Here is a 26,621-nt window from a genome sequence, read left to right on the forward strand (position 1 = left end):
GCTACTGCCCAACTACGGAGATGAAAGCTGATATCCTGACTTAACCACTCGGTACTACACTGCATGGACGCAATGTGGCGATGCTCAAACTGATCATGTCATGACCAACATACATCTATATCACGCCCGTCACATCGAGGAGGAGTGTTGCAAGTCTCATTCTGTCGCAAACTGCGATCGGCGCAGTTGCGCAATTAACGACCTGGGACCTAACTATCGATAGCGACGGCCTGCATACGAAACCAACGAAACTCCCACTACATATTACGGTAGCCTAGGATCACTATCTGTGGCAAACCTACTTAACCCTCTCATTCCAAAATATACCCGGTGCGAGGCACCAGAGCAGGAAGAACCTGTGTGTTCTGGGATAACCTGCTAACTTCAGAACAAACGCGCGCTACTTTGGCGAGACCTAAAGCGTATCGTCACAGCGCTAACCGACTACACGTTTGAAGTCCAGAATATGATAGAGCCTTTTGCGACGGCAGTTCGTCATGCGCCCCGACTTCAGCTTTACCGTGAAGCCCACCGCGGCCTGTCAGAGGACATCATCGAACAAGCAATTCATGGCGAGGGCGGACGTCTGGTCGAGAAGCTCCTTGCCTATCGACTAAGTACCTCTACTCACCGCTGGGAGATTTAGTGAAATGGTACGGGCTCGACGAAGTCGAGTCGTCATGGGACCGATGTACCCATCTTCTACGAGGCTTTCGTCGCAACTGGTGGCGGCTCATCGCCTCAACACCAGATGACAGCAGCATTAACTCCTACGCAGCTCACTGCGGCGCGCCCAGCTCGACTTCCCCGATCCTCGACGTGGCCACGCCCGCGAAAATCTTATCTTGTGACTCGTCTCCTCATAGTGAGTCATCTCAACGGCAAGTTCCTCTTCCTTTGAGGGAGAAGTGATCTGTAATATCGTATTCAGCTGCGCAAACCGTGTCTGTCGAGACGCATACCCACGCTATCTCTAATTTGCTTTATGGAATACAGTTCAGCTCCTCTTTTAGTTTCCAAGAACCACAGCTACGAACATGCTCGCACATTGCGCATTGTTGCCTCGTCACAACTACTTGGTCAACGTAGATCTTAGGAGCTAGAATTCTGATGAACTTGGTATTGCTCCCGGAGTTGTGTAGGAGTTGACCCCAAAAAAAGAGATCTGACCAGGTCAGCTTGATGCAGTGTTTGACCCAAAAAAACTACTCCTGACGTTCTCGCTCGGTAAGGTACGAATACTTCGTCTAAGTACGAAAACATCAGCACCCAATCATTACAGCAGTCGCTCAAAACAATGGCGGAGGAACTCGACGCCGCAGCGTTTGTGAGCGCGTTGTATCGCAAGGTGCTGCTCTCTGTGAAAGCGTCGAACGCAATTCCATCCGAAGACGATGGTTTCCACTTCCACTCGCAGTTCAGCACCGAATTTGCGACACGCTCCAAGCGCTCTGGCGCTAAGGCCAAGGAACTCGTGCAGCTGCTGACCAAGCGCCGACGCGCTGATGCAGACGCAGAGCATGCGGACAGCAGTGACGAGGATGAAGACGAGGTGCAGGAACTGTTTGACGGACCAGAACCCAACGCTCGTGTTACAGACTACGCTGATATGCTGCTGGACGAGGCTTCTAAGCACCTTGCGCGCTTTGTGAGTGGCGAGTCAGCAGCGTCCACCGAGGATTCCAAGCTCCGGCCACTGGAGAACACGCCACATGTGTTTGAAAAGAACAAAAAAGCCAATAAGGAGGAGGAAGTAGAGAAGAAAGTGCTGCGAGGAGCACAAGACAAGCCCCAGGACAGATTCGACGAGAAGATCGACAACTCGGACGCGCCGTTCGTGTCTAAACTTCGTGAAAAGGTGCATGCGCTAATTAATGGCGCTGCTACTGTAGTGGCAGATGATGAAGATGACGAGATGGCTCCGCGGAATCCATACTACCCCGAGATCAAGGGGCTCAAGTATGCTCCATGGCAGTTGGAGGCTTCTGAAGAGCCGTACGAGATGATTGGGCTGGACAAGGTGTCGTATCTGTGGGTAGACTCAGAGGAGAACCTGATGCAGATGATGAAGTCTCTGACAGCTGCTGAAGCTCGCGTCATCGCGGTGGATCTGGAACACCACAGCTACAGATCGTACATGGGTCTCACGTGTCTCATGCAGATTTCCACAGCACAAGAGGACTTTTTGGTCGACACATTGGCACTCCGTGGCAAGCTGCAGACACTGAACCAGGTCTTCTGTGACCCTGAGAAGGTCAAGGTGCTGCACGGTAGTGACATGGATATCCTCTGGCTACAACGCGATCTCGGTCTGTATATTGTCAACCTCTTCGACACGGGACGTGCAGCGCGTCTGCTACAGTATCCACGTTTCTCCTTAGCATACATGCTCAAGCGTCACTGCAATATCGACGCCGACAAGCAGTACCAACTTGCAGACTGGCGTACTCGTCCGCTCGATAAGAATATGGTCAAGTACGCGCGTGAAGATACACGCTACCTGTTGTTCATCTACGACCGACTTAAGAAGGAGCTACTACAAGCTGGAGCCAAGTCTCGCGAGAGTCTACTCTTCCAGACACTTCAGAACTCCAGTAAACTGTGTCTACAGGTGTACGAGAAGCCCCAACCGACAGAGGAAGATGCGCTTGCAGTCGGTGAGAAACTCAAGGGAACAGTATACCTCCGTGATCTCTCTGCGCTTCAGAAGCGTGTTATCGTGGCGCTTTATCTCTGGCGCGACCGCGTTGCTCGTCAGGAAGACGAATCTGTGGCTTATGTGATGCCAAACCACGTGCTCATGAAGCTCACCAAGCACCTGCCAGTACGATCCGATGACCTTTTCCGTGTGTGTCATCCAGTGCCACTGCTTATCCGTAAGCATGCGCTTCAGATTACAAAAATGATCGTCGCTGAGAAGACAAAGCTGGCTGCGGAAGAGACCAAAACTCGTCCAGAGCCTCAACCTGCAGTCGCAGCAAGGCCAACAAGAAAGACGTGGAACGAGGATGGAGACGAACAGTCAGTTACTTCAATTCGGAAGCGTGTTGGACGTACGGAGTATGCTCCTTGGAAGAGCGGCCAGCGCAAGGCTGGTGTCGCTGCTGAAGCTTCATCGTCCAGCAATCGACCGGTTGCTCTTGGCGCTAACACAACGGAGACTGTCGATGAGTCAGAGACTGCAGCCACGTTGCTTGAAAAGGTGAACGCTATGGTTGCGAGTACAACGTTTACTATAGCTGATAGTGAGGCAGTCGAGACAGCAGTCGCTAAACCGACGTCCTTATTGGCGACTCCAAGCAAGGAAGAGGGCGAGAGCAAACCGAAGATGCCGCAGTCGATATCAGAGACCTATAACATGTCTAGCCGATCCAAGCGGCGGAAAACTACCGCAGTGGACACTTTGTCGGCCTCGGAAGTCAAGGACCGTGCGCAGGCGTTTATGCAGAAGGTCGATGGAGACGACGAAGGTGAAGACGAGAGCGGCTTCCAGGGCTTCGACTACGCTGCAGCCAGTACAAAGGTAACAGGAGCCAAGTTCGAGCTGAAGAAGGACGACAATCAAGACCAACGGGGCCGCAGAGGTGGTCGCGGAGGCCGAGGCAACAAAAGACAGGCAGGGTACAATCCGTTCGTGGCCATGAGTGGCAAGGGCAAGAAGGACCCGAACGAGCCTAAGGCCGCACAAGTCAAGAAGATGCACCACATGCCCAGAAGCGCCACGTTCAGATAGATGAAGCGTAACTGATCAACGGTAAAGCCACAGTTAGATAGACCCAGTCAATATACACATGCTGTCACCACCACCAAGTACTGAGGATTTTTTTAACAGTCTCTGTCCACCTGGAAGTGTCGATTTCTGACTTTTTCTTTGGCAGCTTTGTGGTAAAGAGACAGTTTATCCGGACAGATTTACTCAAAAATTTTAGCGCCATTCTGGAAAACAAACCAAGCAGCGGACGCGATCTCTCGATGACTCGTAGCGACACGCTTAAGCGCGTCTCGCCCACGTCGTTCGAGTCTGATGGAGGAGAAGGCACCGCCAAGAAGTCTAAGGCTTTGGTGGATGTTGCGAACGCGGCGGCGGCCACGGTGCGTAAGGGACCGCTCAAGACAGAGGACATGGGTCAGGACTCCATCGAGGCAGGGGAAGACGCCCAAACGTCCGCTTTATCGTCCAAAACTGACCTTAACCGCGAGCAAGAAGACGGGGGGAAAGGTAAATGGTGCTTCAGCTCTATTTTTATGCTCTCGCGAGCACCGTGGGGCTCGTGGTTACTGAGTTGTCGATTTTTTTCTTAACCGTCTTGCAGACGTGGAAATGGCTGATGTCGAGGCCTCAGACACGACTGAGATCAAGACAGACCGTAATACTGCCGCAAACAAGTCGTCATCTAAGAAGCTAGCCAAAAAGCGTGCAAAACCTGCTGGCAAAGCTGCTAGTAACGGGAAGACAGCGACGAAGACTAAAGCGAAGCCGAAGCCGAAGTCGAAACCGAAGGCTAAAGCCAAAGCAGCGCCAAAACGGAAGCCACGGACTCAGACGGATAAAATGAAAGAGAACGCGCCACTTGCTTCGCCTTTGTTCGTGGAAACGGGAGCAGAATGGAACAACACAAACATCGACTTTGACGAATTGAACACGCTGCGGTCGATGTGGGAACTGCCTGCTGCTTGTCACATTCTGTGGCTATTGCAGAGTCCGCTGACGCTTCGGTTCTCCAATACATTGCTGGAGTATGAGGCAGCATTGCTGAGACCAGAGGACAGTCCCGTGCTGGAGGACGTTTTCACGAAACTTTTGCTAAAGAAAAGTGAACGAGCGTGTTTAAGTGCTGGAATTGGCCTTAAGTACGAGTGGTGGAATAAGCAACTGCGGATTTACTACCTGGACATGTACAACAAGTGGTACGCACTGCTACGCAAGGCTGGCGAGCGTCTACCGGAATCGTTTTCCCAAGATGAAGACGATGATGATAGCAGCGTCTCCGACAGCAGGACGGACGAACAGGTGGACGTGGAACTCTCTGACGACGAGTGGCTGACGCTCGACATCCTAAAGGCGCGTCTTGAAACTCTTGGTGTCGTCTGTCCTCTGAAGGTACGTACTATTATTTTTAAAATAATTGTGGCAGTAGTAAATATCTAATATTTTGTCTTTTATGGACGATAGCATCAGTCATTTGCGGACTTGTCGATTGAGTTGCGATGCAAAATCCTACTCAACTTGTGCGAGGCCGTGGTGGACGACCCGGCTAACACGTACGTAGTGTTTTGCTAACATATGAGGCTGGCCCTGTCCTCATCCTTGCTGTGAAGTGAATATATGCGTCAGATGGAAGAGGACGATCTACGCGTGGACCCGCTGGGCAATGATCGTGCTGGGAACTTGTATTATTTCTTCCCACAGTTCTACGAGGAGCGGCGGCTGTACAGATTGGAACCGGAGACAAGACAGTGGTCGCTGTGGGCAAAGGGGGATGACGCGTGTCGCTCTATGCTCAAAGCGATAAAAGACATTCGTGGACGTAAAATCCGCGGCGAGCAAGAGCTTCTGGATCATCTGGAAGTTATAGTAGAGCAGATCGAGGACGAGGACGAAGCTCGTGCGCGGCAGCTGGAGAAAGCTAATCGGCTGGCGATTCTCGAGGCGATTCCGCGTAAACGTTCGCTGCGTCTGCAAGTAAAGCAGTTGGAGAAGATGGAAAAACATCAAGAAGAGCTGGAGCATCAGAAGGAATTGTCCATGGAGGAAATTGCAGAAATGAGACGTGATGAGTTGCTGAAAAAGGTCGAGCGCGAAGCTGAGAAGGAGACACGCGACGCTGAGCGCGAGGCCCGACGCTTGCACCGTGAACAGGTAGAACGAGAGGAGGCACAAGCTGAGCGAGAGAGACGTCGGCTGCGTCGAATCGAGAAGGAGCAAGAGGACGAGAAACTCGAGCAACTAGCTGAAGAAGAGCGAAGAAAACAAGAGGACGCGCGTGCGCTTCGTGCTCAACAGCGGAATGCAGACGAGGAATGGCAGCAAGTAGACCAGGAGGCAGGGGAAGCAGCTACAACAACAAGAAGCGAGCAGGTTTCGGCTTCAGTGGAGCCTTAAAGTGGCACCAAACAGTTTCAGAAAAAATGCACATTCCTCCGTAAAAAAGAATAGAGATCATTGCGCGTACGTTGTGACAACCATCCTGTGCACGTGTTCAAGGTGAAGACTTCAAGATTCGAAGCCACCTACCCCGACACGTGAAGGTGGCTTTGAATCTTGAGGTTGAGGGTGAAACGCAACAGCATTGCCGTGCTCTTGTTGCCAAAGAAAACCACGAAGTAATTTTAGCCACGTCATTTCCACGATTTGAAAGAATTAAATATCATCATGAGATGCATGGTTTGACAAATCGAGCGATCCTGCTCTGCCGAAGAGCGCCCGAGCACAATCCACATCGTTGTTTGCTTCACTTGCTTCTACGCTGTACAGCCTGTTCTTCGGAAAGTACACTCCAAGTTTTATTATCCATGGATAATACTTAGAATGCTGCGTTTTTGGTTCTGGGGTCCAGAAGCAAAAACGCAATGGATGTATTCGCCGGCGTCCCAGACTGGGACGCCGGCGGGATACATCATTGTTGATGCGCGCATACAAAAGCCTGGAAACCAAATGCGTTGTCATGAAGCCAAGCTGCTCGCCCGACCAGCCTCAGCATGCGAAGCCAGATCAAGTTGCCGATTTTGTATCCATCTATTGGATACAGCGTTGCGTTGTACGGTCCAAGCGAGGCGACATTACTATCGCCGCGTGACGGCGGAGTCAATTGTCCGTCGAGCTGTACACTGCTGAAGGAATCCGATACGCCTGTACCTTATCATTTCACACGCTGGACCGTTGACACCAACGAGCAACGCCATAGCCTCCCAAAATGTGACTAACAACATGCATCCTCGATTGTCCTGGAGCTTCAGAAATGACCAGAGGCATGCTGCTGTATTTTCTGGATACATGTAGTGTGGGGCTTAAAGTGAGCATACGGAGCAAGTTGCACTTGAAGGCAAGTTTACTGCAAGTAGGTAACCTGCCACTGTGGCATTCCGACAACCCTGTCAACCCACACCAACCCAGCCAAATAAAAGTTTTGCATCCCCATCCAAAAGCGAAAGAGAGAGATAGCCTCCTAAAGCCCTTTTGCCAAGAGCTGTTTATCTTGGAAGTGAGTGGCCGAAGGCAACTTCGCTTTCGAGATTCCCTGCGACAACCTGTTCCAGGAAAAGCTCAGCAGATGGTGCGAGTCCATAGAAAAACTCAAAAGTGCCCTTTGAAGTACCTTTGGCATACTGAACCCAAGTACCTCTTTTGTGTAGCTCGCCCGGCAACTTTCTCAGTCTGCAAAACGCTTGGAAGCAATCGGAGTGACAGCAACGGACACAACATGGTCATGCAGCAGTACGAACCGCTGGAGACGCTGGCACCCGCGCTCTTCGGCAATGTGCAAAAGTGGCGCCATACGTCTTCGGGGGAGTACGTGGCGGTCAAGCGCATGGAGCTGCGATTCGCAGCTCGCAAGCGCTCCAAGAGCTCCGAGCGTGTAGTGGAGGAGGACCTTTTTACTGAGATCAAGACAAACCTGCGCGTACAGTCATTGGGCGGTCATCCCAACGTATTGCCACTGCGTGATTGCATTATGGAGGACGAGGCCGTGCTGCTCGTGCTCAAGTTCTGCGAACGCGGTGAGCTACTCGACGTGGTCAACACACAACGGGCAGCCGGCAAACAGGTCAATGTCATGCACTACTTTGCACAGATCCTGCGCGGTGCAGCGTTCCTGCACGCAAATGACATTGCACACCGCGATCTATCGTTAGAGAACGTTCTAGTGGACGAGCGAGACTGCTGCCAGATCACGGATTTCGGTCTGGCAACTCAATGCAAAGGGAAAATAACCGTCAGACCAGTGGGCAAACTTAGGTACATGGCTCCGGAAGTTAGCGCAGCAATGGTGTATGAAGAAGGTCATCAGAATGAGTACGACCCAATGGTTGCCGACGTGTGGGCATTAGGAGTGATGCTGTACGCCATGGTGGCGGCCAGATATCCGTTCCGCGAACCACTACGTAAAGATGACCGGTTCCGACTGTTGGAGGATTTTGGAGTGGAGTATTTGTTGGAGAAGGACGAGGTGGATGTGGAGGGGAAAGAGCGAGTGGTGGATCTGCTGAAGAGACTATTGGTTGTTAACCCAACCGAGCGTTCTACACTTGCAGAGCTCTTGTCACATCCAGCGTTGCCTGTCGTGGGGGGCAACGAGACGCGACCTGCCTGTCTGACGAAGGAGGAGCGACCGGAACATTCCTTGGAGCAAGTGACAGTTGCGAGCAATGACGACACACGACAACGCGCACGATCACTTGGCCGCTTTAACGGCAAGGGGTCGCTCGCATCGGTCAGTCCCAACGCACCATTATCCGAGGCGGAGAAGAACAAGCAAGCGCTTGCTTCTTCCGCTATCAAAACAACTGCTGTGGTTTCAGCTCCTGTCACCGGCAACAACGGATGCGCCGGTGGCAGGTTGCTGCGTAAGTGCTTCGCCACGCGCGCGTAAATGCGAACAAGCACACGCTGTAGAATTATCTATTAGACGGGACCTCCGCTCAGCTATTTTATCAATCAACACCACGATCCTTATCAATCCATATGAGTTATTGCGACTTACGCTGCTGTCTCGTCAACTGCAGATGTCTCCACTGCACATTGTTCTCGAAATGACGCGCTGATTGTTGGCCACAGATCGTCACACTTGTCCTTATTCTTTTCATGTGTGCTCTCCAAAGCTTGTTGTAGTGTGTCTATCCAGTGCTCAAGAGAAGGCACAAGGTTTGCAGCCTGAGCTCTTGTAGCTCTGATAGCTTTGACTCGAACGCGCTCAAGCAAATATGCAAGTTGAGCAGTCTGGTAAAGCACCGTTCGCTCGAACAACTCCATATCCCGCAAAGTACCGCACAAAGTGTCCACGTACGCGTCGATAAAATCAGCGGCAGGACCATTCTGCAACCAGTGTGTACGCTCCAGAGCAAACGCAACACTCTCCGCTGACAAAAGAGAAACGAGAGAGAACAGGTTGCGCCACCGACTCAGCAGCTCCTTTTGAGGAGAAAGCTGCTCGTCGTCCGCTTTTTTGCCTCGACGACGCTTCTTCCCGTGCGTTGTTTGCTCTGTACCCTCCACCTCCTTACGTAAGTCAAGCATGAGTCGAGCAAGCCAGGCGAAAAGTGAGCAGAGCGACTTGGGCGGAGTGAAGAATTCTGATGGCTGCAAGTCCCGCAGGTCGTCCTTCTTCTTCAAGCGTTTAGCTGCCTTCTCTACCAGCAGAGATGTTTCATCGTTCACGTGTGCGCATTCAGCCATCACCGCGACTTTTGCGTACACTTCTATCAGTCGAATAAACCCAAACGAGTTCGTCTTGTACGCTTGTTCAGCTTCGTCGACGTCGAACTCGAGGATCGGCTCGATGCATCTATGCAGCATCTCCACAATAGGTTGAAGCAAAGTGTTGAGACTCTTGACATTCGGCAGCTGAGCGATGTACTCGATCGTACCAAGTACCACGACAGGGTTCAGCTCCGCCTTTTTGTTCTTCTTTGACTTCGAGCCAGCAATATCAAAACGGAACTTGTTCTTTCTCCATAGATCGAGGAACTTTTCCAGCTTTGAAGTCAAGAACGGAAGTTGGTCCCATTGCACCATGCAGTCAACCATCGACTCCACTAGCTTCCTGTTGGAATTCTCGTTCATCTTCATCAAATTTTCCACCAGACGCTCCAGCAAGACACCCTCCGATAGATCTCCCAGGAAGCCTATAATTTTCCAGATGGAACTGAGAGCTTCTTGGTCATGCGGACGGTTTTCACTGTAAGCAAGAAGAAGCGCTTTAAGTGACTCGACATTCAGCTGCTCTCGCAGGAAGCTCTTGCACTCAGAGTAGCGAGCATCACTCAACACCTTAACGTGCACGCTCTTGAGAAGGTTACCAATAACTTCGAGCACAACAACTTGGCCGACCACACTGAAGCCTTCCTCCTCTTCCTCCTCTTCATCTTCCTCGTCGTCATCCTCAGATTCCTGAGGCTGTTTCAACCGCCGTGACACAAAGTTCAGAGAACATCGAAGCAAGAGAGCAGCTAACTTGCACACAGAGCCCACAGAAACGTGCTCAATCACGTTTGCGTAAAACACCATTGCCGCCTCTGGATTCTTCCTCACCAGAGCGAGACAACGAGCAACTTGCGAAGACCCACCGACACTCTGAGGAAAATACGAGTTCAGAAACAACGAGACGAGCTGCTTGCAGGCCAGAGGGCTGTCACGGTCCATGACCATGCGGCAAAGCAAGTCATTCACTGATACAACATCGTAAAAGTGCAAGTTCCGGATGCTCTTGATGCGGACCAATAGAGCGCCAAACTCAGCACGGACTTTCTCGTTCCGATCATTGATCAGAGGTGCGAGCTACAGCACAGCGTAGTGATTGATTAGTAAACCCGAAGTATGCCACATTCATACATTGCGAGCGTACCATAGGAAGTAGTGGCTTCAGAATCGAGTGCGAGTTGTGGTTGTCCAAGATGAATTGGATGCCTTCAAATACCGCTGCACGAACGCTACTGGAGGACGTGTCGTTCACTAAATCCACCACAAACTTTGAAATGAAGCACCGGATCGTCTCCGCCGGAAGCAGCTCCCAGTAGACTGACAGCACCTTCGACACACCTTCAATTGCTGCGACTCGCAGCGCAGGGTGAGAGTCACTTAGGAGCTCCTCGAACGTGTCGAACTGCTTCTGGAGAGTCACGTCCATCATCTCGTTGTTAAATGCTGGATCACGGAGCGGGAAGTTGTCGAACAGCAGAATAGTCGATTGGCGTCGGACGGAGTCGTTGGGAGCCTTGACACCACGCCACAGGATAGGACTACAGATGCGGTACAGCATCTCATCCACACCCGGGTGTCGTTTGTTCTCAAAGAAAATTTGAAGCACGGAGCGAACCGCATTGAAGAGAGACGTGCTCCCTGCATGGACAGCGTCACGGACGTATCGCTGGATGCATTCCTCCTCAATTTTCTCTCGGAACGCGCCCTTACTGCCAACCCAGGCCTGAAAATTAGACATAGAGCGTCAGTCCGCCACCTTAGTAACATGCATCCTCTTTTAATCTTCCTACCTTGAAGTAGATATTGCCGTACTTGACGAGGATCGAGTTTCGCTGGTTCGGGATCTGATTTCTGATTGTTTCGTTGATATCCTCCACGAACGGCACGTGTAGAGTGAACAAGAAGCTCAAGAACGGTACTGCATCCGGTGATCTAAAGAACGTCGGCTGGATAAAGCAGCGCAGCAAGATATCTCTTAACAAGCCACTGCTGTCGTCGTCGAAGTCCAGTAGCGGCAGTGCGTCCTTGATCGCAAACAGCCTGCGAATCGGATGCTTCTTTGAGTTGAAACTGCCTGTTGGTGGGGACTCGTAACTGCGTACAATCAAGTATGGCAGTAGCTGGGTAACTAACGAATGAGCGCGGCCACAGAAGTTGTGTTTCCAACATGCCTCGCAGAGCTGGGAAATGGCTTCTTGTGTGGCCAGAACTTGGTCCGTGTCGCCTTTCAGTCTCAGTAGCTGGTCGTGGAGCTCTTGGCATACAGCGAAAAGCTCCTCCTTGTCAATGGACACGCCCTTCATCTCAACCAGCAACGCGGTGAACTCGGCGATGCATTCGCGGGCCTTAAGACGACTGGCCTCCTCTTCTTCATCGTCGCTTGGGGCCACGAGCTGCACCGCCGCGGGGTAGAACGCGTCGAGCTGTTCACGAGGCAGCGCGCGCAACTCGTCGTCTACCTGCGCTGTGGAGTCCTCGTCGGCATCCTCCTCAGCTTCTGCGACCTCGTCTTCGCTCTTTTTCTTGGCCTTGCGCTTGCCCCTGGCAGGCTTGCGGCGCTGTACTCTGCGCTGAGCCATTAGCTTCGCTAGCGCAGACGCATCTCCGCTGTTAAGCGCCGAGATCGCATCGACCACTGACGCAGACATGGATGCGGAATTCAAAAGTGCGCGCGGAAATAAACTGTTACGAATGTTACCTTTTTGACTCAGACCTGTTGGGGTTACAAAGACCAAGTGTAACCTCTCTTCTCAGATTTCTCCGATTTACTCAGAATATATGGTGTGGTTTACACAACATATCTAGATCCACACAGATTTCCCCCCACTCAACGATCGCTTGGACGCCGAGAGCCCTAGTATCTACTCTACAGATCGAGGAATGGAGACTACAGACCTGGTGGTGGATGGCACGCGCACGTCGGGAAAGGATGTGCGCGAGCAGAACGTGACGGCGGCGGTGGCCATCGCTAACATCGTGAAGAGCTCTCTGGGTCCCGTGGGACTTGACAAGATGCTGGTGGATGACATCGGCGACGTGACTATCACTAACGACGGCGCCACGATTCTCAAACAGCTCGAGGTGGAGCAGCCTGCTGGCAAGGTCTTGGTGGAACTGGCTGGCCTGCAGGACCAGGAGGTGGGCGACGGCACCACATCTGTCGTCATCATTGCCGCTGAGCTCCTCAAGGTGAGCACGAAGATACTTTTTTGATCATTTCTCCATTGGTGGTAAAAAGTGTGCAGCTCTAATATCGATTTTTGCTGTATTGTTCGCCGTCTACAGCGTGCCAACGAGCTGGTGAAGAACAAGATCCACCCGACGTCCATTATCGCAGGGTATCGTCTCGCCATGCGTGAGGCCGTCAAATACATTAAGGAGAACCTGAGCGTACCTGTGGATTCGCTTGGCCGCGAGAGTCTAGTGAACGCTGCTAAGACCAGTATGTCGTCCAAGATCCTTGGTCCGGAAAGCGACTTTTTCGCCAATCTAGTCGTGGACGCCGTGTCGTCCGTTAGGGTGGAACAGGAAGGTGCCAAGGGCAAGATCAAGGCGAAGTACCCCGTGAGCTCCATAAACGTGCTGAAGGCGCACGGTAAAAGCGCCCTCGAGACGCAGCTCGTCGACGGATTTGCGCTCAACTGCACCAAGGCGTCGCAGCAGATGCCCACGTACATTAAAAACGCCAAGATTGCGCTCCTGGACTTCGACTTACAGCGTCACCGTATGCAGATGGGTGTGCAGGTGGTAGTGAACGACCCGAACGAGCTGGAGTTGATCCGTCAGCGTGAGATTGACATCACCAAGGAGAAGATCCAGAAGATTATTGACGCTGGAGCCAACGTGATCCTGACTACCAAGGGCATTGATGACCTGTGCCTTAAGTACTTTGTAGAGTCTGGTTGCATGGGTGTGCGTCGCTGCAAGAAGGAGGATCTGCAGCGTATTGCTAAGGCCACAGGAGGACAGGTTGTGCTCACTCTTGCAGACATGGAGGGCGAGGAGACGTTCGACCCGTCGACTTTGGGCGAGGCACAGGAAGTTAGCGAGGAGCGTGTGGGCGACGGAGAGCTCATCTACATTAAGGGCTGCAAGACGCGTCAGGCCACCACTGTGGTGCTGCGCGGTGCCAATGAGAACATGCTGGACGAGATGGACCGCTCTATGCACGACGCCTTTATGGTTGTGAAGCGTATGCTGGAGAGCAACCAGCTTGTTGCTGGCGGTGGTGCAGTGGAGGCGGCTCTGTCTATCTACCTCGAGAACTTCGCTACGACGCTGGGCTCCCGAGAGCAGCTGGCTATCGCCGAGTTCGCTGACGCGTTGTTGGTGATCCCGAAGACTCTGGCTGTCAACGCGGCCAAGGACGCCTCCGAGTTGGTGGCACGTCTGCGTGCGCACCACAACACATCGCAGAGTGACGCTTCCCAGCGCGAGCTGCGTTTCTCGGGTCTGGACCTCCTGGAGGGCACGGTGCGCAACAACCTGGAGGCTGGCGTGGTGGAGCCTGCTATCAGCAAGATCAAGAGTCTGCGTTTTGCCACTGAGGCTGCCATTACCATTCTGCGGATTGACGACCTGATCAAGCTCAACCCGAAGGAAGTGCCCCAGCAGTAGACTTCCATCTCCCCTTTCAAGATGGCAATAGCGTCTATAATAACCCTCATTTCAGCCCGTACAAGCGTTCTATTCATTTCTTTCAGCTTGTTCTGCTGCCTCTGCCTCTCGTTGACGCTTTAATTGCACTGCAGCCAAGCGATCGTCGTCAGTTAGCAGCTCTCCGTCCAGGTGCGTAAGTGTCGGTGCCAACAAGATGATCGCTGAACGGTAGTCTTCGGCTTGCGTCACGGGGTTTCCTATCAGACTCAACGTCGTCAACTTGGTTAGTTGTTCCAAATGTTGCACAGCCTCCAGCGATTCGATCTGACAGCAAGAAGAAGGTAAGTAAACGATCTTGTAAAGCGAGTATACAGTACAGTAGGGAGCACATTACGTAGTTCTGCTGGACCGACAGCGAGGTCAGCGCTGACAGGCTTTCGATGCCACTCAACGACGTGATTTTGTTATCATCCTGACAGTCAAATAGATTAGTCGGCGAGTTTAAGCTGTGTGTGGTGATTGTGATGACTTACTTACCAGACAAAGTGCTTCTAGTTTGGGCGCTGTATCACTTACAAGGCTGGTAATATCTTCGATGTTGTTGCGAGATGCTTCTAGCGTGACGAGGGACGGCAATGTGTGAAGACCAGCGAGGGTCGTCAAGGCATTTCCTATGATACCCAATCAAAATGTTAGTCTACGAAAGCTGCAAAGATCATTTTAACACAATTACTGTTGATTTTGAGAACGGATAGAGAGCCCGATACAAGACCCTGCAGTGCATAGATTTGGTTTTCAGACATATCAAGCGACTACAAGCATGCGTGTTAGAAGATCGTATTGATGCAGCTAGGCACACAAGACTTCAATCTTACCTGTAGATACGGCTGTGGGAGAGTTGGCGGTTCTGTGAGAGCGTTGCTCGATAGATCCACGCACACAAGATACGAAAGCTCCGAAAGCGGGGAAGCATCGACAATTTGGTTCTTGGAGACGTTCACGTAAAGCAAGTGCGAGTAGCTTTTGATCGGCTCCAGACTCACCAAGCCTTTTTCCTATTATATCATTCAGAAACAGCTTTCTAGTTGAGCGTGTCATTCTGCGAGGAATAAGTTAGGATGAACATACGATGACATCGAGAGCTGTGAATGCGTAGCCAGAGTCATCCACGACGCGATCGACGCGGGACAACCCCTTCATGTAGACCTGTATGTTGATCTCTTCCGCCATTCTCGACGTGAAATTCTTCCTTTGTTTGATGTCGAGGACAACAAACCGTCGCAAAACCGTCAGCGACAAACAGACGCCGAGTTGCTTGGGGTGAGTTGGCCGATCAGACATGTCCTCTCCATCCAGTCAACGACGCCATTCATCTCTGCTACCGGCTGAAGCCTTTTCAACTGATGACGACTCAGATTGTACGCTCTTCACGCTCCGTGATGCCATTCTTCCCTTACTGATTGACAATATGACCATCTTCTCGACTGTGCCTCTAGATCTACCGTGGCAGATTGCCTTTCGTGTAAAGTTCCCTAGTGAGAAGCTCGGACTACGCTTCCACCCTGCCCAGTTCCCGGACACAGGCAATGGCATCTACACAATTCGCTTACTAGAGCTCACCAAGGTGAGTGACTCACCTGCAGTTGCGTACTGTAAATACTCCTAACAGTGGCACAGGGAGCTGACGGCAGCGGGCCTGCGCAACAGTACAATAAGCACTTGCAGCTTGGCCAGGAGCACTTAACGCTACGGCCAGGGCTGTATCTGACCCACATCAATGACAACCATCTGGTTGAAGTGCCCTGTGAAGAGATTATTCAAAGGTGAACAAGCTCTGTAGACGAATATTAACAGAGCTGTGTCTGATTGATTTATACGCAGTCTGCAGACAACCCCGCGGCCAATTACTTTGCGGTTTGTGGATGTTGAAGCGGGTGTCGTAACTCGCCACGAACTACGAGACTCGTTGCGCTTGGATGGCGATGCACTCTCAGCTGCCATCGCGCATCTTCCAGGTTCTTCACAGTCTTCTCCGCGACGACATCCGTCGTCGCCTACCAAGACTTCAGGGGACCACATGTACAAGATCATTCTATTGGGTACAGCAGGTGTGGGTAAGAGTAGCCTCTTGGCTGTGGCAGCGAATGGTGACGATGCGTACATGGTACTGTGATCTAAGGACGTGAATAAGCTCACGCTTGGTACTAACGCCGCTGTTTCTGCAGGATCGACGTTCACCAACGTTGGAGGCGGAGTTTGGCACTATAGAGTTTCCGGACCCCTTTGACTACAGCGGCACGAAATACATCAAGGCTCGTATCTGGGATACTGCCGGTCAGGAGCGTTTCCGGGCCATCACACGGTCGCATTACCGTCGTGCAGATGGCGCCCTGCTCGTGTACGACGTCAGTGACGCCCTGAGCTTCGAGCGTCTCGGTGAATGGCTGCATACGCTACGCGAGACTGCAGGCGACTCGCTTACAGCAGCGATGGTGGTGGAAAACAAAGCGGACAAACTACCAAAAGACTCGAGACCTGCCAAGTACGCACAACCAGACAAGGTCAAAGCCTTCTGCGAGGCTCAAAACCTCCTGTTCGCACGCACAACCGCCAAGCTCAACGCTCGTGCGAGGGAATGGGACGGCGCACTCAAAGTCTTCGACGCGGTGCGGCAGCTAGTGCTCCATATCCACGAGACTCGCACGCGTCCAACACCCCCTTCCAACTTGGAATTCAAGCAGACTGAAGCCGTAAAGACCACTGAAAGAACAGAGTCCATTAAGTTGACAGCCCCAGTGGTCATTACCAGTAAACCCAAGGCGTTGGCAGACTGTGGAGGTTGCAACCAGTAAGAGAAATGCATCTACCATCTAAGAACTGCTATGATGTTTGGTCACACATACTTCTTACACCCAATGCTAAGAGATAAAAACCCTGAAGGACCAAGACTTGTTCGATGTAGGACGGTCGTATCGTGCCTCAAACGACAAAGTCGCTCGACTGCCCCTCGGGAGCTAAATGGGGCAAAGGCACTTCTAGCGGAGGGCAAATGAGCCCTCCTCCGTCCAGCTTTAGACACACAAACACGTAGGATACACGGAGGATACACACTTCCACTAGTTTAACAGTAAATGCTGAGTGAATCCTCTCTGCAAGAGCGCACTAAAAAGGTAGACCAAGCTTGTTCAGCGACCTACAACTTTCAAGTTTAATATTCTATTCACAGCATTGGTGTGGACCACATGTGGCGCTTACGGGCTACGTCCGAGTTTGTACCGCATGACGCCACAACTGATCACATAGTGAGCACAAGTCAAGCCACTCGCCAATTTCGCTTACGCCGTTTCTCGAGCAGAGCACTATGTGTCGGTCGCAGGCATCGCTGGCGCTGCTTCTGGCGCTGTTAGCGTCAATCGCATCCGCGCTCGTGATCGAGAGGTACGTTTCGCTTCCATTGCTTGCAAATGTATCATTGCATGGAGTACTAACCAGGCTACGTTATTCTTCTTTCAACCAGCCCGGACTGCCGACTAATGACACATGTGTACGTAACTTGCAGTCGGAAATGCTCGTATACTCACAGTAACCTGACTAAACTCTGTCCAACTGCAGCTCCGGCGAGTTCACCAACCTCACGATGTTGGAGAATGGCGGATTGAAGAACGTATGGATCGTACCAGGTAAATACACTGCTGTAGTATCGTCTCACTATGCTCTAGCACTAACGTATTATGTGTAGTGACCCCATTCACGGCATGTGAGCCGCTGCGTGGACAGGATCTGACGGGCAAAGTGGCGCTTGTCTTGCGTGGCGACTGCAACTTTGTGCAGAAAGTGTGGCACGCCCAACGCGCCCACGCAGCTGCCGTCGTAGTGATGGACGACGAGCTGCGACACGAGTACGACCAATCGTCTCACTCTTCCGCTGCTTACGTGTAGTAATTCTAATCGCCTTGTGTATTACTTCAGACCTCCCTACCATATCATCATGATGAAGGACGACATGGCGAGCAGCGTCCGCATCCCGTCGGTCTTCATCTCGTACGCGTCTGGCGAGTGGCTTCTGGCCGCCAGGAGTCGAGCTGCTCCCTGGAATCCGCTGCGGATCACGCTCGATAGTAATGGAGAACGTAAGCTTCACACAGACACCACGTCCGTGCACCTAATCGAGTACTGACGATGTTATTGAACGCAGTACCGCAAGCATCGACGTCCAATCGCTTGTTGAAGCGCGTGATCGCCTACATTTTCCTCATTTCGATCGTCTGCGCGTTCTCCAGTGGCCTCAGTTTGCTATCATCGGCGATTTTCCAGTGGGTGGGCAGGACGCGACGAACGCGTGCAGCCAAGCAGTTGCCGATCGCTAAGTACGAGCGCAACATGCAACGCACTCTACTGGAACACTTGTTGGAAGAGCAATTCGTGCTTGATCGCATCCCACTCGCTGAGATCGAAGACGTTTCGAAGTCAAGCGACCGACATACGGAGACGGAACCAGTTTTCAGTCATACTGAGATACCGACAAGCTCGCAGGAGACGGGACATGCCGTCTCTGATGATATTTATCTCGAGAAAGAAGAAGAAAAGGAAACGCAGCAAAAAGAAGAGCTGCAGACGGACGGAGTTGCGTATCGGAGCTCGACCGACTTGGAGGCAGAGACGTGTCCGATTTGTCTGGACGACTTTGAAGACGGAGCAGATGTTAAAGTTCTGCCGTGCCAACACTTTTTCCACGTCGACTGCATCAACCCGTGGCTCGAAGGTCGAAGTGGACGCTGTCCACTGTGCAAACAAGACGCTATTGCCACAAGTACGCAGTTTAACCTCCAGGTTTTTGTCGCTACACTTCCACTAATCTTTGTTTTTATCAGTTGCTGGCGCCTCGAAGAAGATCTTTGGGTTTCCGTTGCCTCGTGTCGACCAAATTCTTCAGCAGGAACATGTACGCGATCTCATCTAGGTCTTCTTCAGTACCAACGTCTGACGTTTATTGTGTGTATTTGCAGTGGGTCCACACGTTCTTCCTCATGTTGCCTGCCAGTTTTATCAGCTGCCTAATTGTCAACGCCGCCGCCTCCATCATCGGCACTATGTGGCCTTAAGAGGTTGCCCTGCCTACAGCTTCCTACCTCTCCATTCTGTATTCGCCCGAAGGGAAGCAAGATGGGCACAGTATTTATCTCAAAAACTCAAAAATGGTGGCCATGCTTATATATTACTCTTGTCAAATGCACTCACTGTATTTGCTCAGAGCTCAGCGTGTTTATCCTTATGACGTCGTCGCCACCAGCCTCGATTGCCTTTCTCGCGAAGGATCTTGTCTCCTGAAGTCTTCGCAGTCTTCTCTTTGTTGGTCCATTGCCACCACTTCCTCTTCATTGGCTCCGGCTCAGGCATCGGACGTTGAGACCAGCGACGCAGCTTGATGAAGGCGTATCGAAGCTGTGTTTTAGTGGACGTCATCTGATGGAACTTGTTGACATCCAGCAGTTTGAAGATGGAGAGCGCCGCCTTGTAGGGATCAGCATACGACGCAACGAGAGCTTCTTCATGCTGCAGATCCGTGGGCTTCGGACCGAACATGGAGCGTCTGGAACCTGGTGGCTTTGGAACAGAGATCGACGCGTACTCGGACGCTCTGGCGTCACCTCGTAAGTCGGCAAACCCTTGCTGAACGAGTCTAAACGCGTCTTCGCCCGACAATCGAGAGAAGTAGACGGCGTTCGTGGCTGCCAGCAACACGATCATCGCTACGAACTGTTGCCGACCAGCAACTTGCAGGAACACGAACGACATGACCACTTCGAACACTATCAAGCACACGAACGTGAGCTCCAGAGCCGTTCCCGCGATATGACCACGTCCAGGACTGTACGGAAGCACATACAAGACATTATACTTGGTAGTGGCGAACTTGACGTAGAAATACAGAGCGCCGAATGGTGTGATGATAGGCGTGATCACGGTACCCAGCAAGACCACGAGAAAGACACTCAACACGAGTGCGTAGTCGTGGCCGTAGGGAAAGGCACTTGGCCGAAGCGCCTTTTGGATCTCCAGAGAAGTGATCGAACGGGAATGAATCCAAGGCTGCAACGCCATTGTATCTGCACATCGAGTTATGTCGACGATCCCACCGAGAAAAGTACGCTGACAAACATACGAGATGAAGAACGTGCCCGACACTTTGTACAAGAACGACTCGATGTACGAGCGACCGCCAGTCTTCTCGAGATCCGACAGAGCCAGATACACTGCCGTCACACCGATGCTTGGTAAGATCACGGAGCTCTAGAAGTAACAAGACAGAGGAATGAGTGACGACACTTGTGCGATAAATACGTGTACACAACGTACCACAACTAGGTAAGCGAAACCTTTGACGAGGAAGCTCTTAACGCGACGAGAGTGGCTGAAGGAAGGCTCGGACATTGTCAGTTGATACAAGAACGCCAGCAAACACCAATTCACGGCAATCTACAGCATCAAAACAATGAGTAAGGAACATCTTATCAAAGATATAGAAAACCTCAACAATCTTACCAAGAGCAATGACGGCAGATACGAAGCCACCATGGTGAGTAGGAACGTGTTGCGGTGATTCAGGCCTCGATACACGTCGCTGTTTGAATCGAGCTTGATGAACATGAGCACTGCTGTGGGGGTGGAGAACAGAAGCAGCATAGCCAATGTAGCCAACTGACGTAGCCAGAAGACAACTACTCGACGAACAGTGTACGGTCGATACGCGAGACTCTGCCAGATGACATCGTCAGGCTCCGGTGCGCTCTTCAGAACTACTTTTCGGAGCACAGGAGCGAGGTCTTCCGACACGGAACGTTCCGGTCTCCGCAGCGAAGCTAGTGGTCGCTCTCGAAATCCTCGTCGTGAGAGAGACTCAGCAGTGTTTACTAAGCGACCGACGCAGGTTTGGCCACGGACATTGCGGACAAAGGCGTTGCGTGTAGCTGTGGAGTCGAAGATGACGAAGGCTGCACCCATACATTTCCTCTTGCCAAACTCCTCTAATGCGTCTTCAGGGAAGAAATCGAGCTCCTCTCTTAGAGCGAAGATCTGTCGTGCTGCAGTTCGGTCGTACGCTTCCACTGCGTTGTCATCCACCAAACTCTCGTACGCGGTTTCGTATTGACTGTCCGATCTACTGCCACGCTTGACCTTCAGTCGTGGACTGTGTTTCGGACAGCAACACGTGCAGCAGTAGCAAAAGCAGTCGGTCACTTTGCCGTGTCGATAGACGTAGCGACCAGGTTTGCAACGTAAGTGCCACCACGCCACTTCCAGCGGCTCTGGAGCCATGACCGATCCAGGACAACACAGCAAGTTGTAGGACAACGTGCCACTCTCGTAGGCCTCGTCAAATGCGAGGATCCGACTCAATGTTTCCGAAAGAAGCTTTCGTCGGTCGAGTAGCTCGTGCACTGCACTGAGGTCCCGTAGTACCGTGATCTCATGTACTGAACCGTCTGAAGGCATTGCCGTACGAAGCGCCTCGAGTAACGAAGTGTGTGTCGTGTCGAGTGGCAGTCCATGCTGAATGAAGATACTTCGAGCGCCAACGATATGTTTCGCTCTTCTGCGTAGCGTCGACGCGACTTCGTGTTGTCTTCTTAAGAGCCTGAGCACCGCAAACGCTACTAAGTAGCAATAAGCCACGTGAGCCCAATACCAATTACTATGCAGCGGCACATTGCTGAACGTCGTGGCTTGATACGTATCTCCACCTTTCTGACCACGAGCACTACCTGGAATGTAATTCTACATGAAAAATTAGGTCAGTACTGTTAAGTACCAGTCGACACGTGCTGTACGTACCACTGGGAGCATCGCAGCAAGGCTGAAGAAGCTGAGGAATACAAACAAATGCCCGCAATCTCTGTAAAAGTTCATGATAAGTGCCGCTGGAATTCCACACGTAGAGCTCACGTAGTCCCCACTACTCGAAATATTCCAGAACTTTTTCATCCGTTCTTTCCATGTTGGACCCTGCAGCTCGCCATACTTTGCATTAAACACATCAGGCGAGATGTCGTCGTAGTTGCTGCGTTCAAACAGAGCTTCCTGGTGCCCCATCCACATGGGCAGATCGAATTTTTGCAGTCGTCTCCAAGCAAAAAATGAAATTCCTACGAGGAAAATCACACTGTTGAATAGTAATTGGAACCAGATCCCTTGCCACCCTTCTTCCCTCCCTGCAGCGATGGAAACTACCGATCGTTCTGCCCCAAGACGATAATACTCGTCGACATCGGTGCCACCCAGGCCGTAGTCCAAGTAGAACCGCCCTGGAACTTTGCCAAACAATGAGAATTTCTGTTTCTGCTTTTCTGGTTTCGAGGCATTTTCTGCGTGTGTGAAGATCAGTGTTCTCGGCACTACAAGCGAGTCCATCTTGGTACCATTGCTGTCGGTTAGCTTAAGATCCACGAACATCGGTGGGGCATTTGGAGGCACCCACGTATCCACTTTAAGCTCCACACGGCCGTCAAGCATCACAGTCGTGACACCCGAAGGCACGTTCACCACACTGAGGTCATCGCCACTAACACCCGCAGCCAGAGCGGCGATGAGAGCGACTACGATCAATGGAAGTCGATCCATGAAGGACATGTCCGACTCGGCCCCAAAACTTAGATCGCAAAAGTGTACCAAGAGGCGTTGGCCGTTCCAATATCTTTGCATAAATCATGAAATATGCGGTGATTTGATAGTTAGTGGTTTGACCACGTCCCGAGCGTTGCGGATGGCCCTAGTTGGGCTTCTAGCATCCTACAGTCGCCTCCTACACGTGCAAGTCGCTCGTTTACTAGAATCTCGTAGATTTCGTAAGCACGCTTGAGGTCTCGACCTCTACCTGATCGACTGGCGAACAAATCGTAGAGCTCTTGTCGGAGCTGCAACAGCTGTAATGCATGAGCTGCTCGAGTCTTTCCGACGCGTGCGGGAGCAGTAGATGCATCAGCTTGTTCGGTATAAACCGGTGCTGGATCGTGGTAGATGGCCTCGATGGCTGCTTCGAACGATGACTCCTGCGTTCGCCACTTGAGCGCGAGAGCTCGCCACTGCTTGTCCTCATTCTCCTCTCGGATGGAGAGAGATCGCTGTCGTGTGCTAATGGAGTCTCTATTGTAAGACTGAGGCTTTTGCATGGGAGCGTAGGTCGATACACTCAGTAGACCATTCCGCAGGAGCAGTAAAGCCACCGACGTGAACACACGCAGAGGCATGTACACGTGCAGCTTCCGTTGTCGTAAGGAGTTGTGGAATATATTCCTCAACTCCCGCTCTGATGGGCCTAGAGATAGCGGCATGAGCGTCTCGACAAACGCTGAATCGTCCAGCAACTTAACAGCGTTTCCTCGTCCTCGTGTAGCGTTAGTATCACTGTTTGTGTTTGCTGCTGCGAGGTTAAAGAGTTCCTGTACCCAGTACGAGAAGAGGTGGAAGTGGTTCATCTCACCGCGATACTTGATAAGCAACGCCAGAACCTCTTCAAAGTAGACCCATTTCAGCTCGGTTGAGGACGAATTAGGAGACGAAAACTGCGAGGATTTGCGTTGCTGATGACGCACAATTGGGCTTCTAGGAGCCTGCGCGTTGTGTTGCTTTGAGTGGAATTGACTGTAGTTTGTCGGTCGTATCATGGTACTAGCACGGCGAGGAGAGCCATCGGGACGTCGACAAGAAGCAGCAAGTATCGGACTGTCAGTATCGCCTCCTTCTATGGTTGATGCGACTACAGCCGCTTGTCTGTCAGGATCAATGAAGAACGATGACACAATAGATTCGAATTGGTGGTAGCCATTGGTCGGTAGATATTGTCGATACACGACGTTCTCAATCTCAGTAAATGGAGTGTCACTCTCCACAATAAAACTCTCATCTTGGACTCGGAATAATAGTTTTGCAAGCTCCAGAACGTGAGGAACATCAATGATCTCTCGCATAGTAACAGGGTGGAGCATGGGTTGGCGGTGATACGACGAAGAGGCTGTTCCTGCTGGCCTTTCGTCGCTGGTTAGCCGATGTGCGCAGAGATACCGACACAGACAGCAGAAAACGAGTTCCTCTTCTGATCGCTCGTTAGCCATAAACTCCTGGAAACGCTTGACATCCGGGTCGATGGAAGCGAAATCCTTCATACTTTCGAGAAGATTAGCTAGTGCTGCATCAATCAACTGCGGTAGTCCTAATCGACAGCGGAAATGCTCTCGAGTGAGCTGTTCGATGTTGAAATTGGGTGGTATGATCTGGTCTGCCGGTTGGTCGGCAGCAACACCTCTCGAGAAGAGCTGGGATCTTTGTTGACGCCACTCGATGAAGGATAAGGCGAGGTGACAGCGAGAGGCAAGCAGCTCGAAGAGATGACGCGGAGGTAGCTCCTTAACCTTCCCGACGATCGTGTCGTAGATATCGGACATAAACTGCTTCAGTACGACAAGTCTTTTCCTCTGTTCTCGTGATGCTAGTACAGGTGTCAATAGAGACTCGGCCTCGGCCATATCTTGTCTGGATGCAGGATAATACGTTACCGAGCTCCATAAACTGTCATCCAGATGCAGCTCAGCATAGTTTTGTAGTCGCATTGCTTCGCGTTCCCCGAACGGAATGTCGACTGAGTTGTCGTCGCCATCGAGCGTGCCGTTGGACTTGACTTCCATGTCTGTTTGCAGAGCCTCATCGATATTGTAATTGCTCGTCTGGCCCAGAAAATCGAGTAGATCCGTTTGAGCCACGTCGTCATAATTCTCTCCGTCATTATAGTCGTCCGAGGATACTTCATCGTCGCTTTCAGATGCTTCCTCCGGAACTGTTCCTAGCACGATGTGAAGCGAACCTACAAGAGCTTGAGCCTCTTGCATCGTTTGCTGGAACAACTCAACGTCCTCCTCATCAAGTGTTTCTGATGGAGCGACACTGGCTGGTCGAGAAGGCAAGTCTCTCTGCTCTTTGGTCGACTTGTTCTCAGTACACTTTATAGTGTCCACGTTCGGCGCTTCTTCACGTTGGAACTTGGTGATGACAGACGCCAGCTCGCGAAACGTTGTAAGCAACCGGATCAGCGTTTGCCTCGGATTGTGTTTAGTGTCATCGTCAGCTTCTTGCGTGCAGGTATCTTCCTCGTTTGCGTCCTCGTCCTTCTCAATCGACAAAGGTGTCGCCACTTCAATAATTGGTTCTGGGTTCTGAGCTGGCGTAGGGATAACAAGTGTCATCTCACTGTCATCGGTGAGTTTTAGCTTAATCTCTGAAGGCGATTTAAGCTTAGCACTGCGTCGTCGATTGAGTAGGTACGCACGGACATTGGCTTGCATGAGTTCAACCGCTGCATTCTCTTCTCGACGACGCAGAATCGTACGCATGACAGCTCGGCGGTGCAGTGCTAGTTGCCGGTCACGAAAGCCTCGATATGAGCGCTGAATATCCATCGCCGCAGCCTGCTTCTCCACCCGAATAGTAATGCGAGTTTGCTCCTTCCGCGTCTGGTACTTTTGGAATGCTACCTGCAGTCGTGTCGCTGCTAAATTGAGTTCTTTGGTCGAGTCTCGCTTTGAGTTAATCAACGGTCTCTTGATCGACGCAGCGTCTCGTTGCCGTCTCCATTCTGCTTCATCCTCGTCAATGTCGCTGTCACTACTCTTCTCGTCGTCGTAATCTTCGGTCAATGAACTGCGTGTTTGACGTCGAGCTTTACGCAGCTTAAACGCTTCCTGAGCTGCTGTAACAGAAGGCCCAGTCTTCATTTGGTGCTCAAGCTCTTTCGTTCTCTTCTCAAGCTGCTCATTTTCTTCTTGTACACATGTGAGTTGCATCTTTAGATCCGCCAATTGATCTTGCTGCTGATTGCTCTGTTGATTTACGCTCTTCAGCTGATCGACAAGACGAGCCACCGCTGCGTCGTAGCGTTCGCGAATCTCATGTAAAAGCTCACTCTGCTCTTTGCAGATACACTTTATCTGTCGTGCTAGCTCGTGGAAACAATAAGAGTAGATTTGAGTCTCCTGACTTGTGTAATCTATCACCAAGCGTCTTCTTTCAGCCACCACCGAGTCTGTTTCAGAGCTAAAATCTTCATTCTTTTCCTCAAAATGCGGCATGGTAGCACGCATCTTGTCTAATGTTTGTCGAAGATACAAAACTTGCTGTCGGTTCTGAGGGGTCAACGCTGGAAACACGACCGTCTCCCATTGTCCTTGAGCATTCAGAGTCGATTTGTACTGGTTTAACGGGTAGTTTTGAGGCAGGAGAACAGCGTTGGTCTCCACAACGAAAAACTCGCGTGGAATCATAGAAATATCCGTCATCTCTGGACTGTCACCTCGACTAAGAGACTTTGCATCATGCTCATCATTCACTCGACTTGTTCTGGGTATTGGCACGTGAATGGTCGAACGTGGAGACGGTCGGATGATATTTCGCTTCCTTGAGCTGTTGCTTCCTGTAGATTCCCCTCCATCCACACGCTTCTGAGAGAAGAAACCACCTTTGCCGTCCGCTAAATTCAATGGAGGGAGCATCACTCACCTACGCGTCAAAAAAAGAACTAATACCTCAAAATCAACAAAAATACATGGCTTCCTTTTTA

The 26,621-nt window shown here is 51.5% G+C and overlaps 10 protein-coding genes across 10 annotated transcripts; 6 read left to right on the plus strand and 4 right to left on the minus strand.

Annotated features, from left to right (window-relative positions):
* Nucleotides 1–1,297: 1,297 nt before the first annotated feature.
* On the plus strand, nucleotides 1,298–6,103 carry PITG_02564 (exosome complex exonuclease RRP6-like protein; the record flags this gene model as incomplete). Its single annotated transcript, XM_002907434.1, has 6 exons — nucleotides 1,298–3,523; nucleotides 3,554–3,723; nucleotides 3,879–4,219; nucleotides 4,314–5,101; nucleotides 5,174–5,262; nucleotides 5,320–6,103. 6 exons carry the CDS (start codon nucleotides 1,298–1,300, stop codon nucleotides 6,101–6,103), a joined length of 4,398 nt encoding a protein of 1,465 aa, XP_002907480.1.
* Nucleotides 6,104–7,421: 1,318 nt separating this feature from the next.
* PITG_02565 (protein kinase, putative) lies at nucleotides 7,422–8,591 on the plus strand (the record flags this gene model as incomplete). The annotated part of the gene is made up of 1 exon (XM_002907435.1): nucleotides 7,422–8,591. One exon carries the CDS (start codon nucleotides 7,422–7,424, stop codon nucleotides 8,589–8,591), a length of 1,170 nt encoding a protein of 389 aa, XP_002907481.1.
* A 107-nt stretch (nucleotides 8,592–8,698) lies between these two features.
* PITG_02566 (condensin-2 complex subunit G2, putative) lies at nucleotides 8,699–11,997 on the minus strand (the record flags this gene model as incomplete). Its single annotated transcript, XM_002907436.1, has 3 exons — nucleotides 8,699–10,495; nucleotides 10,563–11,141; nucleotides 11,209–11,997. 3 exons carry the CDS (start codon nucleotides 11,995–11,997, stop codon nucleotides 8,699–8,701), a joined length of 3,165 nt encoding a protein of 1,054 aa, XP_002907482.1.
* A 261-nt stretch (nucleotides 11,998–12,258) lies between these two features.
* PITG_02567 (T-complex protein 1 subunit alpha) lies at nucleotides 12,259–14,099 on the plus strand (the record flags this gene model as incomplete). Its single annotated transcript, XM_002907437.1, has 2 exons — nucleotides 12,259–12,607; nucleotides 12,704–14,099. 2 exons carry the CDS (start codon nucleotides 12,299–12,301, stop codon nucleotides 14,033–14,035), a joined length of 1,641 nt encoding a protein of 546 aa, XP_002907483.1.
* Nucleotides 14,100–14,104: 5 nt separating this feature from the next.
* Nucleotides 14,105–15,247, minus strand: PITG_02568 (uncharacterized protein; the record flags this gene model as incomplete). The annotated part of the gene is made up of 6 exons (XM_002907439.1): nucleotides 14,105–14,341; nucleotides 14,412–14,489; nucleotides 14,555–14,688; nucleotides 14,751–14,829; nucleotides 14,893–15,072; nucleotides 15,146–15,247. The coding sequence occupies 6 exons, from the start codon at nucleotides 15,245–15,247 to the stop codon at nucleotides 14,105–14,107; spliced, it is 810 nt and encodes a 269-aa protein (XP_002907485.1).
* Nucleotides 15,083–16,903, plus strand: PITG_02569 (Rab11 family GTPase, putative; the record flags this gene model as incomplete). Its single annotated transcript, XM_002907438.1, has 5 exons — nucleotides 15,083–15,435; nucleotides 15,514–15,645; nucleotides 15,699–15,840; nucleotides 15,899–16,181; nucleotides 16,243–16,903. The coding sequence occupies 5 exons, from the start codon at nucleotides 15,357–15,359 to the stop codon at nucleotides 16,867–16,869; spliced, it is 1,263 nt and encodes a 420-aa protein (XP_002907484.1).
* Nucleotides 16,904–17,378: 475 nt separating this feature from the next.
* On the plus strand, nucleotides 17,379–17,956 carry PITG_02570 (uncharacterized protein; the record flags this gene model as incomplete). Its single annotated transcript, XM_002907440.1, has 4 exons — nucleotides 17,379–17,455; nucleotides 17,535–17,561; nucleotides 17,630–17,697; nucleotides 17,757–17,956. The coding sequence occupies 4 exons, from the start codon at nucleotides 17,379–17,381 to the stop codon at nucleotides 17,954–17,956; spliced, it is 372 nt and encodes a 123-aa protein (XP_002907486.1).
* Nucleotides 17,957–18,005: 49 nt separating this feature from the next.
* On the plus strand, nucleotides 18,006–19,119 carry PITG_02571 (uncharacterized protein; the record flags this gene model as incomplete). Its single annotated transcript, XM_002907441.1, has 4 exons — nucleotides 18,006–18,147; nucleotides 18,213–18,827; nucleotides 18,889–18,959; nucleotides 19,024–19,119. 4 exons carry the CDS (start codon nucleotides 18,006–18,008, stop codon nucleotides 19,117–19,119), a joined length of 924 nt encoding a protein of 307 aa, XP_002907487.1.
* Nucleotides 19,120–19,264: 145 nt separating this feature from the next.
* PITG_02572 (uncharacterized protein) lies at nucleotides 19,265–22,636 on the minus strand (the record flags this gene model as incomplete). Its single annotated transcript, XM_002907442.1, has 4 exons — nucleotides 19,265–20,308; nucleotides 20,375–20,494; nucleotides 20,561–21,793; nucleotides 21,851–22,636. The coding sequence occupies 4 exons, from the start codon at nucleotides 22,634–22,636 to the stop codon at nucleotides 19,265–19,267; spliced, it is 3,183 nt and encodes a 1,060-aa protein (XP_002907488.1).
* Nucleotides 22,637–22,746: 110 nt separating this feature from the next.
* PITG_02573 (uncharacterized protein) lies at nucleotides 22,747–26,325 on the minus strand (the record flags this gene model as incomplete). Its single annotated transcript, XM_002907443.1, has 9 exons — nucleotides 22,747–22,962; nucleotides 23,014–23,379; nucleotides 23,461–23,547; nucleotides 23,608–24,711; nucleotides 24,847–24,978; nucleotides 25,060–25,136; nucleotides 25,308–25,669; nucleotides 25,742–25,803; nucleotides 25,897–26,325. 9 exons carry the CDS (start codon nucleotides 26,323–26,325, stop codon nucleotides 22,747–22,749), a joined length of 2,835 nt encoding a protein of 944 aa, XP_002907489.1.
* Between the last annotated feature and the right edge of the window lie 296 nt (nucleotides 26,326–26,621).

The sequence above is a fragment of the Phytophthora infestans genome, genomic scaffold, assembly GCF_000142945.1.
Source record: "Phytophthora infestans T30-4 supercont1.3 genomic scaffold, whole genome shotgun sequence".
In the NCBI taxonomy this organism is placed as follows: domain Eukaryota; phylum Oomycota; class Peronosporomycetes; order Peronosporales; family Peronosporaceae; genus Phytophthora; species Phytophthora infestans.